We start from the raw sequence: 21,757 nt of genomic DNA on the forward strand, positions 1-21,757 counted from the left end.
GTTGTAAGTGCAGCACGGATACTGTTGTAAGCGCAGAACGATCATTGGTTGCCTCATTAAAAACCTTGCCGAAAAACCCATTTGGGATAAAACTGGTCTAAGGGAAAAAGAGTGCAACGCGTGCTTTCAGATCTTAAGGCTTCGTATTGAAGAATTCATTTAGCCCCTGATCGTACTTCTGCAGGGGTCAGTTTTGAAATGTAAATGAATATGGGAGGGTCGTACCTTAGCAGTAGTATCGTTTTAGATGTGACACATTCCAATTGCTTGATAATTGTTTGCCGTTTATAATGCCGAGCTTGTATGATCCCTTTCTGACATTCTCGAGAACCCGATGTGGTCCTTCCCAGTTCGGTCCTAGTTTTCCTTCGTTCGGATTTCGGGTATTGAGGGTGAATTTCCTTACCACTAAGTCCCCGGGCTTAAAATGGCGGAGCTTGGTTTTTCGATTATAATATCTTTCGATTCGTTTCTTTTGGGCGGCCAATTGGACGAGAGCAACTTTTCGTTTTTCGTCCGATAATTCGAGGCTAGTGTTCATAGCCTCGTTATTTAATTCTTTTGTTGTGTATCGAAATCTAGTATTGGGTTCGCTGACTTCGACTGGTATCAATGCTTCGGGCCCATATACTAAGGAGAACGGGGTTTCCCCCGTACTGGATTTTGACATCGTTCGATATGCCCAAAGGACTTCATGTATGATTTCTCTCCACTTTCCTTTAGAGTTGTTCAGCCTCTTCTTTAGGTTTTGAATGATAGTTTTGTTCGTTGATTCGGCATGTCCGTTCCCACTGGGGTGATACGGTGTTGATAATATCCTTATTATTTTGTGATCTTCGAAGAATTTCGTCACTTTGCTGCCCACAAATTGTTTCCCATTGTCACATACTATTTCGGCGGGTATCCCGAATCGGCATACGATATGATCCCAGATAAAGTCTATAACTTCTTTCTCTCTTACTTTCTCGAACGCCTGTGCTTCATCCCATTTAGAGAAATAGTCAGTCATAAATAAAATGAATTTAGCTTTACCTGGGGTCGATGGCAGAGGGCCGACGATATCCATTCCCCATTTCATAAATGGCCATGGGGATTGGACTGAGTGAAGTTGCTCTCCGAGTTGATGGATCATTGGTGCAAACCTTTGACATTTGTCACATTTTCGAACAAATTCCTTCGCATCTTTGCCCATATCGATCAAATAATACCCTGCCCTAATTATTTTTCGGACTAATGGATCGACATCGGAGTGATTCCCACAAGTGCCCTCGTGCACCTCACGTAAGATGTAATCAGTATCTTCCGGACCCAAGCATACTGCCAATGGTCTATCGAATGTCCTTCGGTATAGCATTCCATCTGAAGCCAAACGTGAATCGAGTAGCTTTAGTCCGTAGGGCCCTTGAATCTTTAGGGTCCGATGGGAGCTTTCTGTTCTCTAAGTATTCAATATACTTATTTCTCCAATCCCAGGTTAAGCTCGTAGAATTTATCTCGACGTGGCCTTATTCGATCACGGATCTCGAGAGTTGAACGACAGTCCCCGAGCTCAAGTCACCTTCCTCGACCGATGATCCCAAATTCTCAAGTGCATCAGCCTCACTGTTTTGCTCTCGTGGAACATGCTGCAAAGTCCATTGTTTAAAATGGTTCAAAGTGACATGTAGTTTGTCCAAATACCTTTGCATTCTATCTTCTTGAACTTCGAAGAACAAATAGTCACATTTGACTTCAATGACTTCTGCTCCCAAGTTTTTAGCTAGCTCGAGACCTACAATCATGGCCTCATACTCGGCCTCGTTGTTAGTCAACCTGGTAGTTTTAATAGATTGCCTAATAGTGTTACCCGTGGGTGGCTTTAAAACTATGCCTAGCCCGGACCCCTTCACGTTCGAAGCCCCGTCCGTAAAAAGGGTCCATACCCTCGATGACGTACCTGATTTCAACATGAGTTCTTTTTCGACTTCGGGTATGAAGGTTGGCGTGAAATCGGCCACGGAGTCTACTAAAATTTGAGACTTGATGGTCGTACTGGGTTGATATTCGATATCGTACCCATTGAGTTCGACGGCCCATTTGACCAATCGTCCTGATAGTTCGGGCTTGTGCAAAATATTTTGGAGTGGGTAAGTCGTTAATACACATATGGGGTGACATTAAAAGTACGGTCGTAACTTTCTAGAGGCGCTTATCAGTGCAAGTGCCAATTTTTCTAGGTGCGGATATCTAGTTTCTGCTTCTCATAAGGTTCGACTTATATAATAAATGAGAAATTGCGTATCTTGCTCTTCCCGAACTAGGACACCGCTTACTGCTATTTCTGATACTGCCAAGTATAAGCAAAGTTTTTTGTGTGTTTTTGGAGTGTGAAGTAGTGGTGGGCTCGACAGATATTGTTTTAGTTCCTTTAATACATGTTGGCATTCCGGGGTCCAAGCGAAATCGTTCTTCTTTTTGAGTAGGGATAAAAATTTGTGACTTCGATCTGATGATCTCGAAATGAATCGGCCTAAGGCCGCAATCCGTCCCGTTAGCCTTTGTACAGCTTTCATGCTGTCCACGATGGTGATGTCTTCGATGGCCTTGATTTTATCAAGGTTAATCTTGATTCCCCGATTTGACACCATGAAGCTGAGGAACTTGCCCGAACCGACCCCGAAAGCACATTTTTCGGGGTTGAGCTTCATGTTGTATTTCCTCAGAATCTCGAACGTTTCCTGCAAATGGGTCAGATGATCCTCTGCGCGCAGAGACTTAACTAGCATATCATCAATGTAAACTTTCATTGATTTACCTATTTGTTCTTCGAACATTTTATTTACTAAGCGCTGGTAAGTAGCCCCTGCATTTTTTAGCCCGAAGGGCATCACATTATAATAATATGTTCCATATTTGGTGACAAATGAAGTCTTTTCCTGGTCCTCCGGGTTCATCTGGATTTGATTATACCCGGAATAGGCATCGAGAAAAGTGAGGATCTCGTGACCGACCATGGCATCGATCATGCGATCGATGTTGGGTAGCGGAAAAGAATCTTTGGGGCATGCTTTATTTAAATCCTTATAGTCCACACACATTCTAAGTTTGTTTCCTTTTTTAGGCACTACAACTATATTGGCTAACCATTCGGGATATTTCACCTCCCGAATGGACCCTATCTTGAGAAGTTTGGTTACCTCGTCTTTTATGAATGCGTGTTTTACCTCGGATTGGGATCTTCTCTTTTGCTTGACTTGTCTGAACTTAGGGTCCAAGCTTAGCCGATGCGTCGTTATGTCTGGTGGAATCCCTGTTATATCTAAATGGGACCAGGCAAAACAATCAATGTTATCGATAAGAAATTGAACAAGTTTCTTCCTGAGTTCGGGGATCAACCCCATTCCCAGGTATACCTTTCGTTCGGGCCAGTGCTCGATTAGTGTGACTTACTCCAGTTCCTCAATTGTTGGCTTGGTGGCATCGGAGTCATCGGGAATCACGAAGGATCGAGGGACCCTCTGATCATCATCTTCTTCGATCTTCTGGCTATCTGGTTGGGTCGAAGCCGATGTCTGTGATTGCTATTTGGTATCTCGTTCTCCTTCTGAGCCCTATCCCTTTATTGGCGAAGGCGAGGATATTGGTTTCTCTTCCTCGACGATGAACATTTCTTTTGCGGCTGGTTGTTCTCCATACACTGTTTTGACTCATCTCGATGTTGGTAATTTGAGGACCTGGTGTAGGGTCGAACTCTCATGTTGTGGATCCATGGCCTTCCGAAAAGGGCGTTGTATCTCATGTTGCCTTCGATCACGTGAAACTTCGTTTCCTGGATGGTTCCGGCCACGTTTATTGGTAGAATTATCTCGCCTTTGGTGGTTTCACATGCCATATTGAATCCGAACTGTTCTACGACCTTCAATCTGATGATGTTGGCCGAGCTGCCTGGATCAATCAATACACGCTTAACTTTAGTTTTATTCATGAGTACGGATATTACCATTGCATCGTTATGAGGTTGTATGACCCCTTCTGTATCTTCATCATTGAAGGACAAAATTCCTATGGGTGTGTAATCTTGAGTTCTAGATCGCTTTTCTCTCACAATTGATGTTTTAGTGCGTTTAAGCACTTGTCCCTGAGGGGTATCGGCACCACCGATGATCATGTAAATGACGTGTTGTGGTTCTTCCTGTTCGTTTTGCTTGCCGAAATCCCTGTTTTTAAAATAGTTCTTCGCCCTATCGTTCAAAAATTCCCGAAGGTGCCCTTTGTTGAACAACCAGGCTACTTCCTCTCTTAGTTACCTGCAATCTTCCGTTCTGTGGCCATGGGTGCCATGGTATTCGCACATTTGATTAGGATTTCTCTGGGCAGGATCGGTCTGCATGGGTTGAGGCTATTTAGTGTCTTTTATGCGTCCGATAGCCGACACGATGGCGGATGCATCAACACTGAAGTTATATTTCGATAACCGAGGTGCTTCCTTAGATTCGGTAGGCCTATCGAAACTACTTCTGTTTACCAGCCCCCGGGACCCTTGACCTCGATCACTTCTTTTGTTATTTTGCCTGAGGTTATGTCTCGATTCACTGACTCTGTGGCTTCCGTTGTACGGTTGTATCGATCCCCAATCGGACCTCGTTCCCGATTAGTATCCCTTCGAACAACGGGCTCAGACCCCAATTGATCATCTTCGACCCTAATTTTTGATTGGTACCGATTATGCACGTCGACCCATGTGATGGCTGGGTATTCGATCGGGTTATGCTTAATCGTCGTGAAGCCGTCGAACTTCGCTCGTTAAAACCTTGAGTGAAAGCCTGAACGGCCCAATCGTCTGTGACTGGTGGCAAGTCCATTCGTTCTATTTGAAAATGAGATACGAACTCCCTCAGCATCTCGCTATCTTTTTGTCTTACCTTGAAGAGGTATGATTTCCTCGTTGCGACTTTTATGGCACCGGCATGTGCTTTCACAAAAGAATCTGCTAACATGGAGAATGAGTCGATGGAATTTGGCGGTAGGTTGTGATACCAAATCATTGCCCTCTTCGAGAGGGTCTCTCCGAATTATTTTAGCAGCACAGATTCGATTTCATCGTCTTCTAAATCATTGCCCTTGATGGCATATGTGTAAGAAGTGACGTGCTCGTTGGGATCGGTCGTCCCGTTATATTTGGGAATTTTGGGCATACGGAATTTTTTGGGAATTGGTTTCGGGGCTGCGCTCGAGGAAAAAGGTTTTTGCACGAATTTTTTCGAATCCAACCCTTTTATCATTGGTGGAGATCTCGGGATCTGATCGACCATAGAGTTATAAGTTTTTACTTTTTTATCGTTGGTTTCGACTCGCTTTGTGAGTTCCTCGAGCAATTTAGCAATTTCGGGAGTAGTCCCCGATTCTTGCTCATTTGACTTTACTATGGCTGATTCCATTCTATGAGTGATTTCTCGGGGTAGATTGGGCTCCGGCCTGCTTTGTAGCTGGGTTTGGCACTGCAACTGAGCTATTGCTGCCTGTTGGGCTTGCAATATTTCGAAAATCATACGCAAGATAACGTCATTTTTCTCGATGTTATGGGTATCTCGAGCCGCAGACCGAGTGCCACCATGGATGCTATTCTCGGGTTCAGCATGTAGGTTCGCCTCAATCGCTACATGCGAATTGATATCAATTGACGCTCCGATTCGAGCTCCAGCGGTGTTCACAAGTGGTCTTTCAGTACTGGGTGTCAAGTTGTTGTTTTCGTCGTGAAGACCGACCCCATTATCGATCGGTGAAGCCATTTGATTGATGGTTAGTCGTAGCTAATCCGAAATTCAAGATATTTTCGGAAACAAGTGTAAAACACAATGGCGTATTTTTTCAGATTCGTATCAAATAACCACTGTTATCCTTAGTCCCACGGTGGGCGCCAAACTGTTTACCCGAAAAATGGATAAAGTTGAATTTATTCGTAATTCTAAGGATATGTGATATAGCTCAATACAAACTGTAAGGATAAAAGAAAATATCAAATATGGACCGCAGAGAGGACAAAATAAACACAGTTGTAACGAAAGCGATTTTTTTGGATTAAGCAAGATGAATCAGTTTGTGAGGTTTAAAATAATAACTATCCAATATAAGAGAATATGATGCTTCAATTACAACGTGAGCTCCAAAAAACCGTCCCCCCAGAAATGATAAAAACTCCTCTTTATAGTATAGGGATCTTACTTTAAATATAATTAAAAAATACTCAGTGGGAGATCCATGATAAACCAGCTTTTCCACAATTCCTGCCAAGATTCTCTCATCTTAGTGGGATTGCAACGACTTTTGTCTGTGAATCCGATCTGACTCGGGCTCTTAAACTCGGCTTGAGTCCGAGTCTAACTCGAGCTCTCGATCTTTGGCTTAAGCTCGATTCTGTCTCGGACTCTTAAATTGATTTGAGGTCAATGTTGGTTGGTCTTTGGCTCATGAACTTGACAGCTTTACTTTGCATCATAGTTCGATTTGGATTCGAACTCGATAACAATATCGAACTCGACATTAATCGACCCCTTGGGTTCGAAGCTTGCTTGTTCCATCTTCGGAACCCATCTCGAAGTCGCACTTCGATCGATTATCATTCGAACTCGATCGGACGTGTGAAGTCCGAAATCTATTTCGACCGTATATAATATTTTTCAAACTTTATAAACTCGATCGATTTACAGTAATTTGAATGCAGCACACAGGGATTTATCTTCGCTTTCTTTGCATCTAATTTTATTATTTTCTCTTTTACTGTTATCATCCAATTCTACCGATTATATCTTAGGAAGTGAATCAAATCGATTACTTGTAGCCTTGAAATATAAATTTAATTGATTGGTCTATAAATGTAGTTTTGTGGGGGTGGCGTTTATATGTGAAATATACTGATCCACTTGATTATTTAAATGTAAACCCTCTTGCCGAATTCACATAGTGTTCAAACTCAAGAAATCTTAGAAATCTTAATCATTCCACCATAATCCTACATGAAAATTAATTAAATGGCATATGAGTACTGTAACATTCTCTTTCTACTTACCCAACTAATTTAAATTGTTTGATCCAACTAATTTAAGTTACCCCCAGAGTAATATAACACCAAATATACAGATATATAGCATCAATATTGACAACTGTCTAGTTAGCTAAAGGGTCCTTTTGTACCCCATATCATTAAAGTTTTATCACTGGCTACTCCCTCAAGTTGGTACTTACGTGCTTGTTATGAATAGGATCCATGAAAATGAATTTTTTTAATATATACTGTACTAATATATTTTAAAGTCAAAAGTTTTTCAAATTGACTTACGCGAATGTTCAATTTTAATTAGTTACAGTACATATGATGTTACAATCGTAAGGTTGATTTGCGAACACGTTGTCAACTGCCTCTTCAGGTATATGACTTTCATGTTCATGTAAAATTTGTTTTGGTAGAACTTTTTGTGCAACCATGCACCCATAAAAGTCGTCATTATATAATTCATATCCAATATATATATATATATATATATATATATATATATATATATATATATATATATATGTATATATATATATATATATATATATATAACTTAGATGTATGAAAGTGTATATATATCACACATTTTCAACTTAGAGTCACAGTAAAATTTACTATAGCTCCTTAAGCTACTAATTAAATTCATCCTAAAAACTATTTTCTTATTACTTTTCTCCTTAAACTCTTGTAAAAATTGTCTTGGGGTCCCTTACAATTGTTTGGATGTATGAAAGTGTATATATATCACACATTTTCAACTTAGAGTCACAGTAAAATTTACTATAGCTCCTTAAGCTACTAATTAAATTCATCCTAAAAACTATTTTCTTATTACTTTTCTCCTTAAACTCTTGTAAAAATTGTCTTGGGGTCCCTTACAATTGTTTGGCCACTAAATCTGGCGGATATCATTGGAACTGTATTTCTTCTCTAGAGAGAGAAGTTTATGCGAGCTGTATAGGAAGCCAGGAATATAAATAATATTTGAAGAAGAAAAATATAAAGAATTTCTATTTAAATAATTTTCAAGCTCTGTATCAGGATAAAAAGATTATGGCTTATTGAATACTGTACATATAGTATAATTAGGGGTGTACAAAGAAAACCGATAAACCGCACCAAACCGATAATCCGAGTCAAATCGAAAAAAAAAAAACGATGTGGTATGGTATTAGAAAATAAAACCCGACCATAATTGGTTTGATTTGGTTTTAACTAAAAAAGTCAAAACGAAACCAAACCAACCCGATAGTACATTTATATAATTTTTAAAAATATTTTATACATATAAATATTTATTGTAATATAATTTATAAATATTTCTTAAACTTTTTCACAGTTTTATCTTTTAACGTATTATTTCAAGTTTAGACTTAATATTCTTGAATGGTAAATAAATTTTAAAACCCATAAATGTAACTCAAACAAAGTTCAAATCAATAGTAATGCTAACAAAAAAAATTCAATTCAATACTAGGAATAACGATAGTGTTGAATAATTATTTTAGTTTTACATTGGTTTATAATAAAAATGCATAACTTAATTTATCTTTTTCTTTAGTGCTTAGTTATGTAATTAATATTAGTACTTATTAGGTATACTTATTTTAGCATGACATATATAGTATTTTTAGATTATGTTAATTTTTATTATGGCTTATTAATTAGCAATATTTGTTTTATGTAATTTTATTATTTTTTCTTTGTTATTGAATATTTTAGTATAATGATATGACTTATCTTATATTATTGTGTTAGTTTTTTGAAAAATACATTATATAGTTGTATTTTACTAGGACTTAAGAAATATTTGGAGCACAAGTTACATATTTTATGATATGAAGACTTTACCGAAGAAAACCCCAAAACCCGAAAAACCCGAGAAAAACCGAGATTGGAAAACCCGACTTTGTTGGTTTGGTTTGGTTTATAAATTTAAAAATCCGACACTATTAATTTGATTTGATAATTAAAAAATCTGAATCAACCCGACATAGGTACACGTTACCCCCTAAGTGTAATAATGGAACACTTTTGAACTTGAATTTGAGCTATATATACACGTTGCTATCACGGGATTAATTTACTCTGTATCAGGGTCAACTTGATATAATGAGACAAAACATCAAGTTGAGGTCTTACCTTATACGTAAAGTGTACGTTGTAGCTAATTTTAAATTCACCAATAGATTTTCCCCGTTTTATTTTTACTTTTAAAATATTTATTATCTCTTATCTTCTCAACTGTGTACGAACAGAGTGAGCTAGAAGTCGAGCCAATTTATTTTCTTTCCTTACTCAAAATAATTTTTGAGTGTAGCAAAAGCAGCAATCAATTATTTTATACCGAATTCAACATAGGATGCTAATACTATGGTTTGCAATCCCCGAATAAAATAAAAACATTCTTGATTACCTCTTTCTTCTTTCTTATTTATTTCAAATTTCAAAAATAAGGGATAGAATCATAAACAAAACTTCATCCAACTTACAACTAAAACACATCTTTTTCATTATACACTATGTATTCCATTTTCAATATAAAGAATCAATCATTTGTCAAAAAGAAGTAACTGTTCACGGTTTTAATTTCAGTATTACGAGCCCATACTATAATCCCAACGTAAAACATTATCTACCAATCAAACGAGCCTAAGTGTTTTAGAAGAAAAAAGATAAACAAAAATATGTAGGTGATTTTTCTCTTCATTTATTCAAGTTTTAAGAAACAAAGTTATCTGGTAACATAGTAAATATTCCGAGAAATTAATCAAAATTACACAAGTTGACACTACGATTATAAATAATAATAAAAAAATAGACACCTAAGCCATGTTAAGGAAAAAAGTAGAAATTAGGACATTTAATTTCTGCGAATATCTCTCAAATTTTGCTTGACATGATGGCAATTCATGCATTTGGACCATTTGGGTTTTGGAGTTTTTGCTGGACCCGCAGTCTTAAACCCGACCCGATATGAAGTCCTGAAGGCGACTTAAGTTAGTGACGCCAGCCATTGGCACACGTATGACGTCATAAGAACACAGCCATTTTCCTTCTGCCACATGGCAGTAGATTAACGTACTGATAGTTCACGCTCTTTCAAAGAGGGTGACTAACACTCTACAAAGATTTTATTTTCACCTTTTTGAGTCTATATACTGATCTTCGTTTTAACTTGTGTTTTACTAATTTCATTTTCAGTATGTTTTAAATGAATGTTACTTTGTTAAATTTAGTATATTTTTAATTCTAATAGTAATTCTTTTAAGATATGATAAGATTCAAATTAAGGATATTTTTGACATATTATACATATTTAATTTAACAGCTTGTTTTGATGGTTATTACTGATATTTTATATTTTAATTGCCCAAAAATTAAAGCAAATTTCAATTTGGAAACAACTTTTACCTATCACTTGAGCTTTGTTCATTACATACCAGACTTTCTAAAAGTTACTTACTAAATCTTAAAGTATGAAATGAAAAATAAATTATACAAATCACATATTTTCTAGATCGAGGCATGAGCTAATGTATCACAAGTGTAATAGTTGACTTTCTTTCTATTCTTTAGCTCAACTAGTCTGACAAGTTACATTTTCATATGTACCCCAACTTTGCTTATCAGATTCAAGTTACAAAAATGGAGAATTTTTATGGTAGAGAATACGCTTTACACTCGCAGATGGTTAAGCCACAAAAAAAAACACTCTATTTATCTCATTTATATGACACATTTTTTTTAGTTTGTCCAAAATAGGATGGTACATTTATATACTTAGAAATAATTTAACTTTAAATTTTTTATATTATCTTTAATGATATGATATATAGGTTTATAGTTATGTAAATGTCTATGACTTTCTACGGAAAATTTTAAAGTATTTCTTTTGTTATATACTATATTAACAACACAAAAACCCTTAGCGAAATATCGTTCGTTTTTTTATCTTTGAAAAATAAGTTTCACATTAATGTACAAAATCGAAATTAAATAATTTTTCTAATATTTAAGAATAAACATTTAATATGTGGCTAATATTTAGGATTTATTTACGTTCTTTTTAGGTTTAGAAGTCCTTTTTTCTCTCATAAAAAAAATACTTATGGAGTAGTTTGTAATTTCAAATTTAAAGATCTTGAATATAAATTTTAATATAGCGTATGTTTCCTTATTAGCTTTTCTTAAACTCCTAAATTATCGAATATTTTTAGTATTTTCATACAAATACTAAAACAAGTTATTTAGCAAATAATCATGTGAAGACATATTATAGAATAAATCGTAAATATAAAATTAAGCTAAACACTTAAAAAATAACCAAAGTTTTTAAATTCTAGATAAGCTAATATTAAGAATTTCTATCAACAAAAACATATTTCCTTATTATGAAACAAGCGAAGCAACTAAAACTTTGATTACCAAGCTTTTTCTTATTGAAATATGTAAGAACACCTAATATTTAACACTTTAAAATCAAGTAAAATTTTAGCTTATATAAATTATTTCTTTATTTCAATTATATAATATAATTATAATTCCTTCAGAGCCAAAGAAAATAAGCTCCTTCTTGTCGAGAAATCATAAGAAATTTATGGGTGCAGGTAACATTTTCTTAATTGCCTTCCCACACAGATCATAATTGAAGCATACAATTTTCTATAGTAGTTAGCAACAAAGATAACCAGTAATATGAGTTTTAAATTTTTTTGACAAAGCAAATAATTATACTAGAGAGGCACACGTGGTTACTATCCATTTAACTAAATGAGGTCAACACCATAATTTTTAGAAATATATACTTTTTTTATTTGATTTTAAAGTTGCATCTCGATCACAATATTTCAGTATAATATTTATGTAACTTTTTAAAATAATTATATTTAGAAATACCAGACTATAGTTGAGTTATATATCCAGTCAAATATTGAATTAATGTCTTTATGTTGTGCATATAACGCGCTATTGAATGAGCTTTGGGGGGATTTTAGTTTTGCTCTCTCTTTCTCTATCTACAGCTAATTCGGTGTCCATTCACTATCTTTCATTGCAACATCCACTTGGCCCCTTTCCATTTCTTCAACTCCATTTTCCTTTCCTTTCCTTTCCTTTCCTTTCCATGTTCCATCCCCTTTTTCCTTTCGTGGAAACCCACTTTCCATTTCCCTAGGAATCAAATCCAAACCCATAACCCTTTTCAACTTTTGAGTACTCTTCTCAACAAACATTCAATGGACAAAATGCTAAGTGTGCATTCAAAAAAGGGAAACAAACAGTCTAAAAAACCAGTGAAAGTAGTGTATATTGCAAACCCTATGAAGGTGAACACTAGTGCTGCAGAATTCAGAGCTTTAGTCCAAGAACTCACTGGCCAAGATGCTAAGTACCCGATGATCGAAAGTAGTGTCGGTAGTAGGGGCACGGAATGCGACAAAAATGGTAAATTCAAAAAGGGGTTTTATTTATCAGAGTCGCTACCTGACAAAGATCTTCAAGTTGTTCATGCAGTGGATGGAGTAGCTCCTAATAGTGAAGCAGCAATGACCGATAATTCGGATCTTTCCTTCGAGGATTATGGTGTTGGAGGAGAAGATTTTGTGCCAGAGTTGCTGGACAATTTGCCAGGGTTAATGGCTTCAAACTTGTGGTATGACTAAATGAAACTTAGTTTGTTTGTTCTAGTTACAAAAAAAAACTAGAAGGTCAAATAGCTATAGTTCTTCGCTATGTCTCTCTCTCTATATATGTAGTACTTAAATAATTATGAATTAGGTGATATGCAAGTAGCTCTAGCCATGTACAACTTGCTTGATACAACTTTTGTATTTAGCGGCTAGCTACTCCTGCAACTTGGAGATAAAAGTCATTGGTTCAGTACTAACTGTACAACTCATTCAAGATCTACCTTAAGTTAGCAAAAACTAAAGGTTTGTTTTAATGTAATAAACGTCAACATTTCTGGAGTAGCTAAGAATAAAATTTCATTTCTTTTGGGGGAGAATAAACGAATACTCTCTTTCTTTTTATTGGTTTCTTTCTTCAATCCATCTTGTGTTGGAATGGGCTGGAGATTATCATAGAAGAGGCTATTAGCCTGCAGGAACTATCAAACTATATAAACTTGCTGAGAAACTTGAGAAGGGCGGCCCGGTTCACTAAGCTTTCACCTATGCGCGGGTCCGGAAAAGGGTCGTCGGACCATAAGGGATCTACCGTACGCACCCGTGACCTCCTGGCCCGTAACTGGTACCAGTTGCAGAGAAACTTGAGAAGAAAGAAAGAATAGAACCTCTAAAGAAGAATGTTTAATTTTAGCAAGGATATATTGAGGCTTTTCCCAAATTCATGTGTGCTGTTTGTTTCATTTTTCTGCTTACTAAAAGTTATAGTAAAGAAATCTGTTTTAATGAATGTTAGATATATTCACATAACAAATTAATCAGTGAAAAGAGAAATTGTATTAACACAACAAAATGATTTCTTGAATCAGAAAGTTTAAACTGAGAATTTCTAGTTTCTGCTTTGATATTAACAGAAAGAACTTCGTTAATGTAGCTACTAATTGAATCTAATTCATTATATATAGTATAAAACATAGATTGGTTGCTAACTTGCTGTTCAATTCCCTTTAGCTTATTACTTTGCTAATCATTTAGTTCAATTTGAAGTAAGATTTCCTAAAAATGGATTCTATTGTTAGATAGGTTTGAGGTCTAAATCATTATGTTAGAGTGCTAGAAATATGAATTCTCATGGTCCTCGAAGGAAAATAACTTTAACTATATTTGGTGTTTTCCAGTGTAGGCCGTAGGGTTATTCAATTTTCAGCAAAGGTGTGCTGAAGGGGTTTGAGTAGGAGTAGGACCAAATCATTTCTGGCCCTCAAAAATAATGAAGTTTATATATTTAGTGTCACTCTTACTCTCCTATATATGGTGCACAGGATACATTGAGACTTTAATTATAAAAAAGTTAAGCAGATTATAAAATGGAATAATCAAGATTATTCATAAAGATTCAATGCATTTACTGCATAATTTTCTTCATATATCATTTTACTTTTCCTTGTTATTACTCGTCGCTTGAGTTTAATAAATGTTATTATTGCGAGTGAACTATGTCTAGTGAGGCTGTGACCAAGAAACTAACAGCTTTGTTTATTTTCTTAATAATAATCAATCAAATGAAAAGATTAGTAACAACAAATTTGTGAAAGCTTACGGTCTACTTGTTACAATTTTATCATACTCTATTAATATGCAGGGGAAAAACCCTATTTACTCAATGTCTCTAATGAGTATAGACTGATCATGGAAATTTATATTCTTTAAATTCAGCCAGTGTAAGAGTTTCAGTCTATTGTGAAACGGCAACAACCCCCCCCCCCCCCCCCCAAAAAAAAAAAAAAAAAGGTTGACATGAAGGGAAAGGTTTTCACTTTTAGCTTCGTTTTTTTCTTATATTGTAGCGTTTGGGAATGAAAAGGCTCAGGCTCTAATTAAGACCATGTTTGGAATTGGATTTAGGTGTAATTGGGTATAATTACACAGTTTGACATGTTTGTCTAATCAGGTAATTACTTGATTGACAAGGAATTGGGTATAATTGAAGGATGCAATAATACTCTCCAATTCTCAAAGGAGAGGTGAGAATTGGTGGTAACTATATTATGTAATTATAAGTTAATATAACTTTTAATTTGTTTTATTTTTTTTTTTTCAAATATATTAAGTACTACTATTATATTTGAACCGTTTCTCTTCCATTTCTCTTATCCTCCTTTTCCAACGTTCCAATGTGTTGCTTATGGTGTGCTTCCATATAATTTTGTAACTTCTCATATTTTAGTTCTTTCTTTTTATTGTTCTTTATTTTTCTTAGTTGATAAATACAATTTCCAATTTTACTAGATTTATTTTCTATTGTATAAATAATTATAAAAAATACATTCTAAACTCATATCTATCTTTTATTATTTAAATTATACAATAAATCATAAATTTTTATATTTATATGAGTTGGTAAAAAGGGTAAAATTCGTAATTAAAGCTTTTATTAATTATTTTAAATTAATATATTAATAATTTGAAAGATAGTCAAGATATCAATTTTTCTTTACTATATTAGACCAACTTATAATTAATTAATACTTTTATTTTAAAGAAGAAATTGTAATTTAAATACATATACAAATATCACACATCAAAATTTACTTTTTGTATTTACTAGTTTTATTTTATAATCATTAGTATAAATATTTTGCTATAAAAAATATATTCTCATATTCACATGACTTGGTGAAAAAATTAAAGTCGTTATTGAAATTATTATTAATTTACTTAAGCAATAATATTATATATTTGTAAGATACCAATTATTTTTACGATATTATTTATCAACTTATAATTATTATATATATTTTTACAGGAAAATATTGATTTTAAATGCCTCTTAATCAGTTAATTTTTTATATTTATTATTCATATATTAATATAATTTTTTTAGTTTAACTATGTAATTATATTTGTTCAATCAAATATGACAGTAAAAATTAATAAATAAGTTATTGTAATTACTATAATATATAATTACCAAGTTATGTAATTACTACCCTAGTAATTATACTATCCGAGTATCAGGTAATTACTCATGGTTTTTCAAACAGTTTTTTGATAACTTAATGATGGTCACGTTTAACTATTAAGGCACAAAGAGATTGATCAGAAGTTACTGCTGCTGCATGCCCCAAATATAGCGATAACTTTATAGTCTTTTGGAATAAAATAAGTTCGTTGGCCAAGTTTAACAATATTAATGGTATAGTTACTTTAATTTGTAAAGAAGATAGAAAGAAATAATGATAGATGCTGGCCTTTTAACAGTTTTTTGTGGGCAAGCAGTGAGACATGAGAGAGACATCCATTTACAGCGCTTTGTCGCTGCAACTTGCAACATGTGCATGCACCCAAGTAAATGAGATTATTAGTTAAAAGAAAGAATACATATATTATGAATTATAATAGTTTGGTATGTAGTAAGTTTGGAGGTATCACGGTCCTAACAAGTACATCTCGCGTATTATTCATTTTTAGCCCAATAACACTCACTGGTTTGCTTTAATTTTTCGACTATGCCTATCATCAAGTGTGTATACTATGTGAACGTATATTATATTTTATATAATATTCACACTTTACTCCCTTTTTCCGATATGAGAACTCCTAAGGTTTTATTACATATAATATGCATCCTGTCTTCTAAAATTTACAATCCTAATTAAAAACCTATCGGTCCTTCTCGTTGACTTGCCTTTCGTCACGGGCATCACTGCCCGATTATTCTCAAGTTGATAACAGAAAGTCTTAGTAGCTATATAGGTTTAATTAGCTAGGGTTCATTCCGTATTTTCAAACACTGTGGAGTATATCTTAGAAAATTCTGTTTTAGTAAAATAATTACTATAAACTTGAACTCATAGCTTAGCTTTAACAAGAATTACAATTGATTTTTGTTTATCCGAAAAATCGGATATAGTTGAATTTATAAGTAGTTCTAAGGATATGTGATATAGCTTGACATAAATCGTGCGTAGAAGTGGAAATGTTTAGATTCTTGGCTATAGAAACGGGATATAAATTATTGAACAAGAAGAGGGAGTATGCTGAGTAAAACAAGCTCAAGAGATTTATTCTTCAATAAATAGTAGTCTTTTCTTATAATGTGTCCCCCTGTGCTTATAAGGATTCCCCCCTTTATAGTAGAGGGATTTTATTTTATTTATAATAAAAAATATATAGTGGAGAACCCATAATGAATTGTCTCTTCCTCGATTCCTGCCAAGATTCTCTCCCCAAGTGTGGTTGCAACGGCTTCTGTTTGCGAGCTCGATACTGGCTCGAGCTCGATATTGGGTCGAGCCCTCGGCCTTGGTTTGAGTTCGACATTCGGGGTGAGTGTCAATCGGTATGTGCATCTCCGACAACCTTCACATTGCCTTGCGGTTGGATTTGGTTATGGGTTTGATAATGATATCGAGCCGATTCCTCGATCGGTCTTGGAGCTCGAGGCTTGTTTGTACTTTCCTCGGAACTCGTCTCGAGCTCTCACTTCGATCGCTTACCATTCAAACTCGATCAAACGTATGGAGGCCGAAATCTATTTCGACCGTATACAGATAGTCTCCTCATTTCTCAGGAAGAATGTGGTGAGAAGCGATATGATTTTCGACGGCCCGATCGGATTATAAGCTGACATTTTCATTGGGCTCGATCATGATGTATGTGATAGTTGTCCCATCGATTTAGTCTTCTGGCTCTACAAGCGGCGAAATAGAGGCAGAAAGAGTAAGAAATTTTGGAAGATTGAAGATGTTTGGGAGATTGAAGATGTAAAAGTGGTAAATGATAAATGGAAGGGTTATTTATAGGTTTATACCATGGCGGTTCAGTATCAGCGATGGCCGACCACAGTTTGACGTGCATTAAATTCCATTTATCCTTTGTTTTTCTTTCTCTTACATCAATGGCAAAAACTTCAAAAGTCGTACCTCAGAAGGAGAAAGCTTCCTCTTCACGGCCGTCCGGCGACTAGGCGTCGGTGGAGCCGCCTCCCCACGAGTACGTTCTTGGCCCATGTACTCTGAAGATCGATTTTAAGGTTGAAAATCCTTCATCGGTTCGGGGTCGATGTGAGCATATGTCGATGTACATGTGCTCGATAATAGAGGGCCATCTCGAGGCTGTGAGGAAAGACTGCAACTAGGGTCCCGAGGTTGTGTTGCAAATTCCCTCTCCCGTAGAGAGCGTCATCACTCATGTGGAGGGGGTTTTAAGTGTTTATACTTACCCCTTCACGTTGGGTCCCGTCGACCCAGTGATCACTGATTTTTGCCACCCTTGGTCAAATTCATCCATCTCTATGGCGCATAGTAACCTTACTTTTCTTCTTCTCCAACAAGGCCGGGGGGCTGGATTTTACCTTAAATCACCTCATACGATTGTATCGCCCTCGAATCTTTTGAGGACTAATCAGGCTTCATCGTCGGGCATCAAAAGCTTTAATGTCGAGCATCGATGAAGACAAGGATTGGGGTTGGATGGGCCGTTATATTTAGGTGAGGATCCGTGACCTCATTCCGGAAGAGAAGATGTCGTTCCCTGAGGAATGAAATTTCGACCGTAAGTGGTTTTCATAAGGCGTTGCTTTTTGTATCTTTCTCTGATTCTATCTGATATCTTTCTCCGATATACAGCTGCCCCTTGGATGCCACAAGCGGTACCCGACCTCGAGGATTGGGTTCGGAAGTTAGCCTCGACTTCCTCTTATGCCGAATGCGCTTGGCGTGATTTGGCAAAAGGTAGATGGGAGGCCAAGAATCACGGTAAGGGTCACCTCCTATGTTCTTCGAAATGTTTTTTATGCTCCATTCATTACCGATTTCCTTTCATGCAGGTGTAACCAAGGATGCCGTTTTGAGGCATTCGACTGGTGAGGAAGGAACCAAGTCCCCGGCCCCGGAACCGGGGAAAGATAAGAAGCGAAAAGCTGTCTCTTGGTCAGAGGACCCCAAGCCCAAAACTCGAAGGGTGAGGAGGAAGGCAATCACTCTTTCGACGGACTCGGTCCAACGACTGAGAGAAGAAGAAGAAGAAGAAGAAGAAGAAGAAGAAGAAGAAGAAGAAGAAAATGATGATGATGATGCTTCGACTTTGGTGATCCGATCTGTGAAAGCTATCGAGGTTGCCAGACCTTCTGAGCCGATGACTGCTATACCAGTCGGGGTCGGTTCCGATACCCCGAGTCTCGATCAGAGCATCCCGAGCGATTCGCTTGGGACTATGATAGCGGGTCTTTTGCCTTCTCTTCCGACCTTTTCTGAAGAGGCGTTAAAGGAAGCTCGAGAATTGAAGACCCCCGATATGGGCAGAGGCTCTAGTGTAGGGGACCCTTTTCGGATTGCTTTACTGGAGTCGATGATGCCTCCGATATTAGTGACGTTTCTCTTCTCCTAGAAGAGGCCCAACATTTTATTTCTCGGGTAATGATTTTACTGTGCTTGGTTTCTTCGTTCTTTTCTAAACTTGACTTGTGTTTTTCCCTACTGTGCAGGCCATCAGCAGGTTTCGAGTCGACCTCAGCTAGTGTGAGGTCGAGCTTCAGAAGGTCTCGGGGGAGAGAGATGTTCTGCGGCTTCTTTGCAGCCAAAAGGACGAGGTTATAAAGGACCTCCAAGCAAATTTGGCTAAGGCTCATAAAGAAAAGGCCGAACTAGATAAGCAGGTGAGCCTCGTTCTGTTAGAGTATGGGTTTGACCCAACTGTGGAAGCTAACCCTTCATTATCTCAGCTGCAGCAAAAGGTTGAAAAGATCAGGTTGCTTCGGGAAGAAGTCGATCAAATCAAGGCTGAATGTGACCAGTGGAAGGAGACTATCGACCGCCTAGCTGCAGAAAAAGAAACCATCTTGGCCAAATTATTATCGGCCGATGTTCAGCTTCAAAGTGTCAAGCAAAAAGGTTCGGCTCAGGCCAAGAGGATCGAAGAGCTTGAAATAAGTCTTGCTGAGGCCAAGGCGGAGGTTGAGTCGTCGAAAGTCATGGCGGATAAGTCCATTGCCATGTATCGGGCCGATGCTGAGGCTGCTCAAATGGAGGCAAGAGAGGCAGCGGATACTGCCGACACTCGAGCACATTGGGTTGCCGAACTTGCTAAGTGTCGATCTTGGAGGGAGACCCTCGAGGAGATACACGCTCGAGGTTTCGACCTTGCTGAAGAGATAAAAAGGGCTAAAGAACTCGAAGCTGATGCTGAAGCCTTGGCTTCTGATGGTGATAATGATGATGATGATAATGATGGTAGCAAGAGCGGGTCCGAAGATAGGGGAGAGCCTGGTGGAGAAGAGACCGCTCTCGATGATAACCTAGAAGCTTAGCCCTTAACTTCTTGTATGTTGCATTTATTTATGTAAATCATCTTTGTATATCTATACAAATATCTTTTTCTTTTACTCACTTGGTTCGTGAAGATTTCATTCATGCCTTGCGAATGTTTTCATGAGGATTTTGGTTATTTCATCGAATTCGACCTTCGTAGCTTTTATGGCCGAGTGAGTGTTTGATCGAGCTTGAAATAAAAGTAGCCCATAGGCTTAGTGGTCGAGTGGGTGCTTGCCCGAACTCGAAAAATAAAAGTAGCCCACAGGCTTAGTAGTCGAGTGAACGTTTCGAAGTCGAAGTGAGATAGCCCTTAGGCTTCGATAATTGAGTGAGTGATTGTTTCGAACTCAAAGTATATTAGCCCGTAGGCTTTGTATGACCGAGTGAATGATTGCTCGAACTCGAAGTAAGATATCCCTTAGGCTTTAGTAATTGAGTGAGTGATTGTTTCGAACTCGAACTCAGAATATCTTGGCCCATAGGCCTTTTTGATCGAGTGAGTGATTGCTCGAACTCGAAGTAAGATAGCCCTTAGGCTTTAATAATTGAGTGAGTGATTGTTTCGAACTCGAACTCAGAATATCTTGGCCCTTAGGCCTTTATGATCGAGTGAGTGATTGCTTAAACTAGAAGTAAGATAGCCTTTAGGCTTTAATAATTGAGTGAGTGATTGTTTCGAACTCAAACTCAGAATATCTTGGCCCTTAGGCCTTTATGATCGAGTGAGTGATTGCTCGAACTTGAAGTAAGATAGCCCTTAGGCTTTAATAATTGAGTAAGTGATTGTTTCGAACTCGAACTTAGAATATCTTGGCCCGTAGGCCTTTATGATCGGGTGAGTGATTGCTCGAACTCGTAGTAAGATAACCCTTAGGCTTTAATAATTGAGTGGGTGATTGTTTCGAACTCGAACTCAAAATATCTTAGCCCGTAAGCTTTTTATGACTGAGTGAGTGATAGCTCGAACTTGAAGTAAGATAGCCCTTAGGCTTTAATAATTGAATGAGTGATTGTTTCGAACTCGAACTCAGAATATCTTAGCCCGTAGGCCTTTAGGACCGAGTGAGTGATTTCTCGAGCTCGAAGTAAGATAGCCCTTAGGCTTTAATAATTGAGTGACTGATTGTTTCGAACTCGAACTCAGAATATCTTGGCCCTTAGGCCTTTATGATCGAGTGAGTGATTGCTCGAACTCGAAGTAAGATAGCCTTTAGGCTTTAATAATTGAGTGAGTGATTGTTTCGAACTTGAACTCAAAGTATCTTGGCCCTTAAGCCTTTATGATCGAGTGAGTGATTGCTCGAACTCGAAGTAAGATAGCCTTTAGGCTTTAATAATTGAGTGAGTGATTGTTTCGAACTCGAACTCAAAATGTCTTAGCCCGTAGGCTTTTTATGACCGAGTGAGTGATTGCTCGAACTCGAAGTAAGATAGCCATTAGGCTTTAACAATTGAGTGAGTGATTGTTTCGAACTCGACTCAAAATATCTTAGCCCGTAGGCTTTTTATGACTGAGTGAGTGATAGCTCGAACTTGAAGTAAGATAGCCCTTAGGCTTTAATAATTGAATGAGTGATTGTTTTGAACTCGAACTTAGAATATCTTAGCCTGTAGGCCTTTAGGACCGAGTGAGTGATTGCTCGAAATCGAAGTAAGATAGCCCTTGGGCTTCAATAATTGAGTGAGTAGTTGTTTCGAACTCAAACTCAGAATATCTTGGCCCGTAGGCCTTTATGATCGAGTGAGTGATTGCTCGAACTCGAAGTAAGATATCCCTTAGGCTTTAA

At 37.0% G+C, this 21,757-nt stretch overlaps 1 protein-coding gene across 1 annotated transcript; it reads left to right on the plus strand.

Moving 5' to 3' along the window:
- The first annotated feature begins 12,267 nt into the window (after nt 1-12,267).
- On the plus strand, nt 12,268-12,693 carry LOC107793698 (uncharacterized). Its single transcript, XM_016616102.2, has one exon. It carries the CDS (start codon nt 12,268-12,270, stop codon nt 12,691-12,693), a length of 426 nt encoding a protein of 141 aa, XP_016471588.1.
- The last annotated feature ends 9,064 nt before the right edge of the window (nt 12,694-21,757 follow it).

The sequence above is a fragment of the Nicotiana tabacum genome, chromosome 15 (genome assembly GCF_000715075.1).
Source record: "Nicotiana tabacum cultivar K326 chromosome 15, ASM71507v2, whole genome shotgun sequence".
NCBI classification, from domain to species: Eukaryota; Viridiplantae; Streptophyta; class Magnoliopsida; order Solanales; family Solanaceae; genus Nicotiana; species Nicotiana tabacum.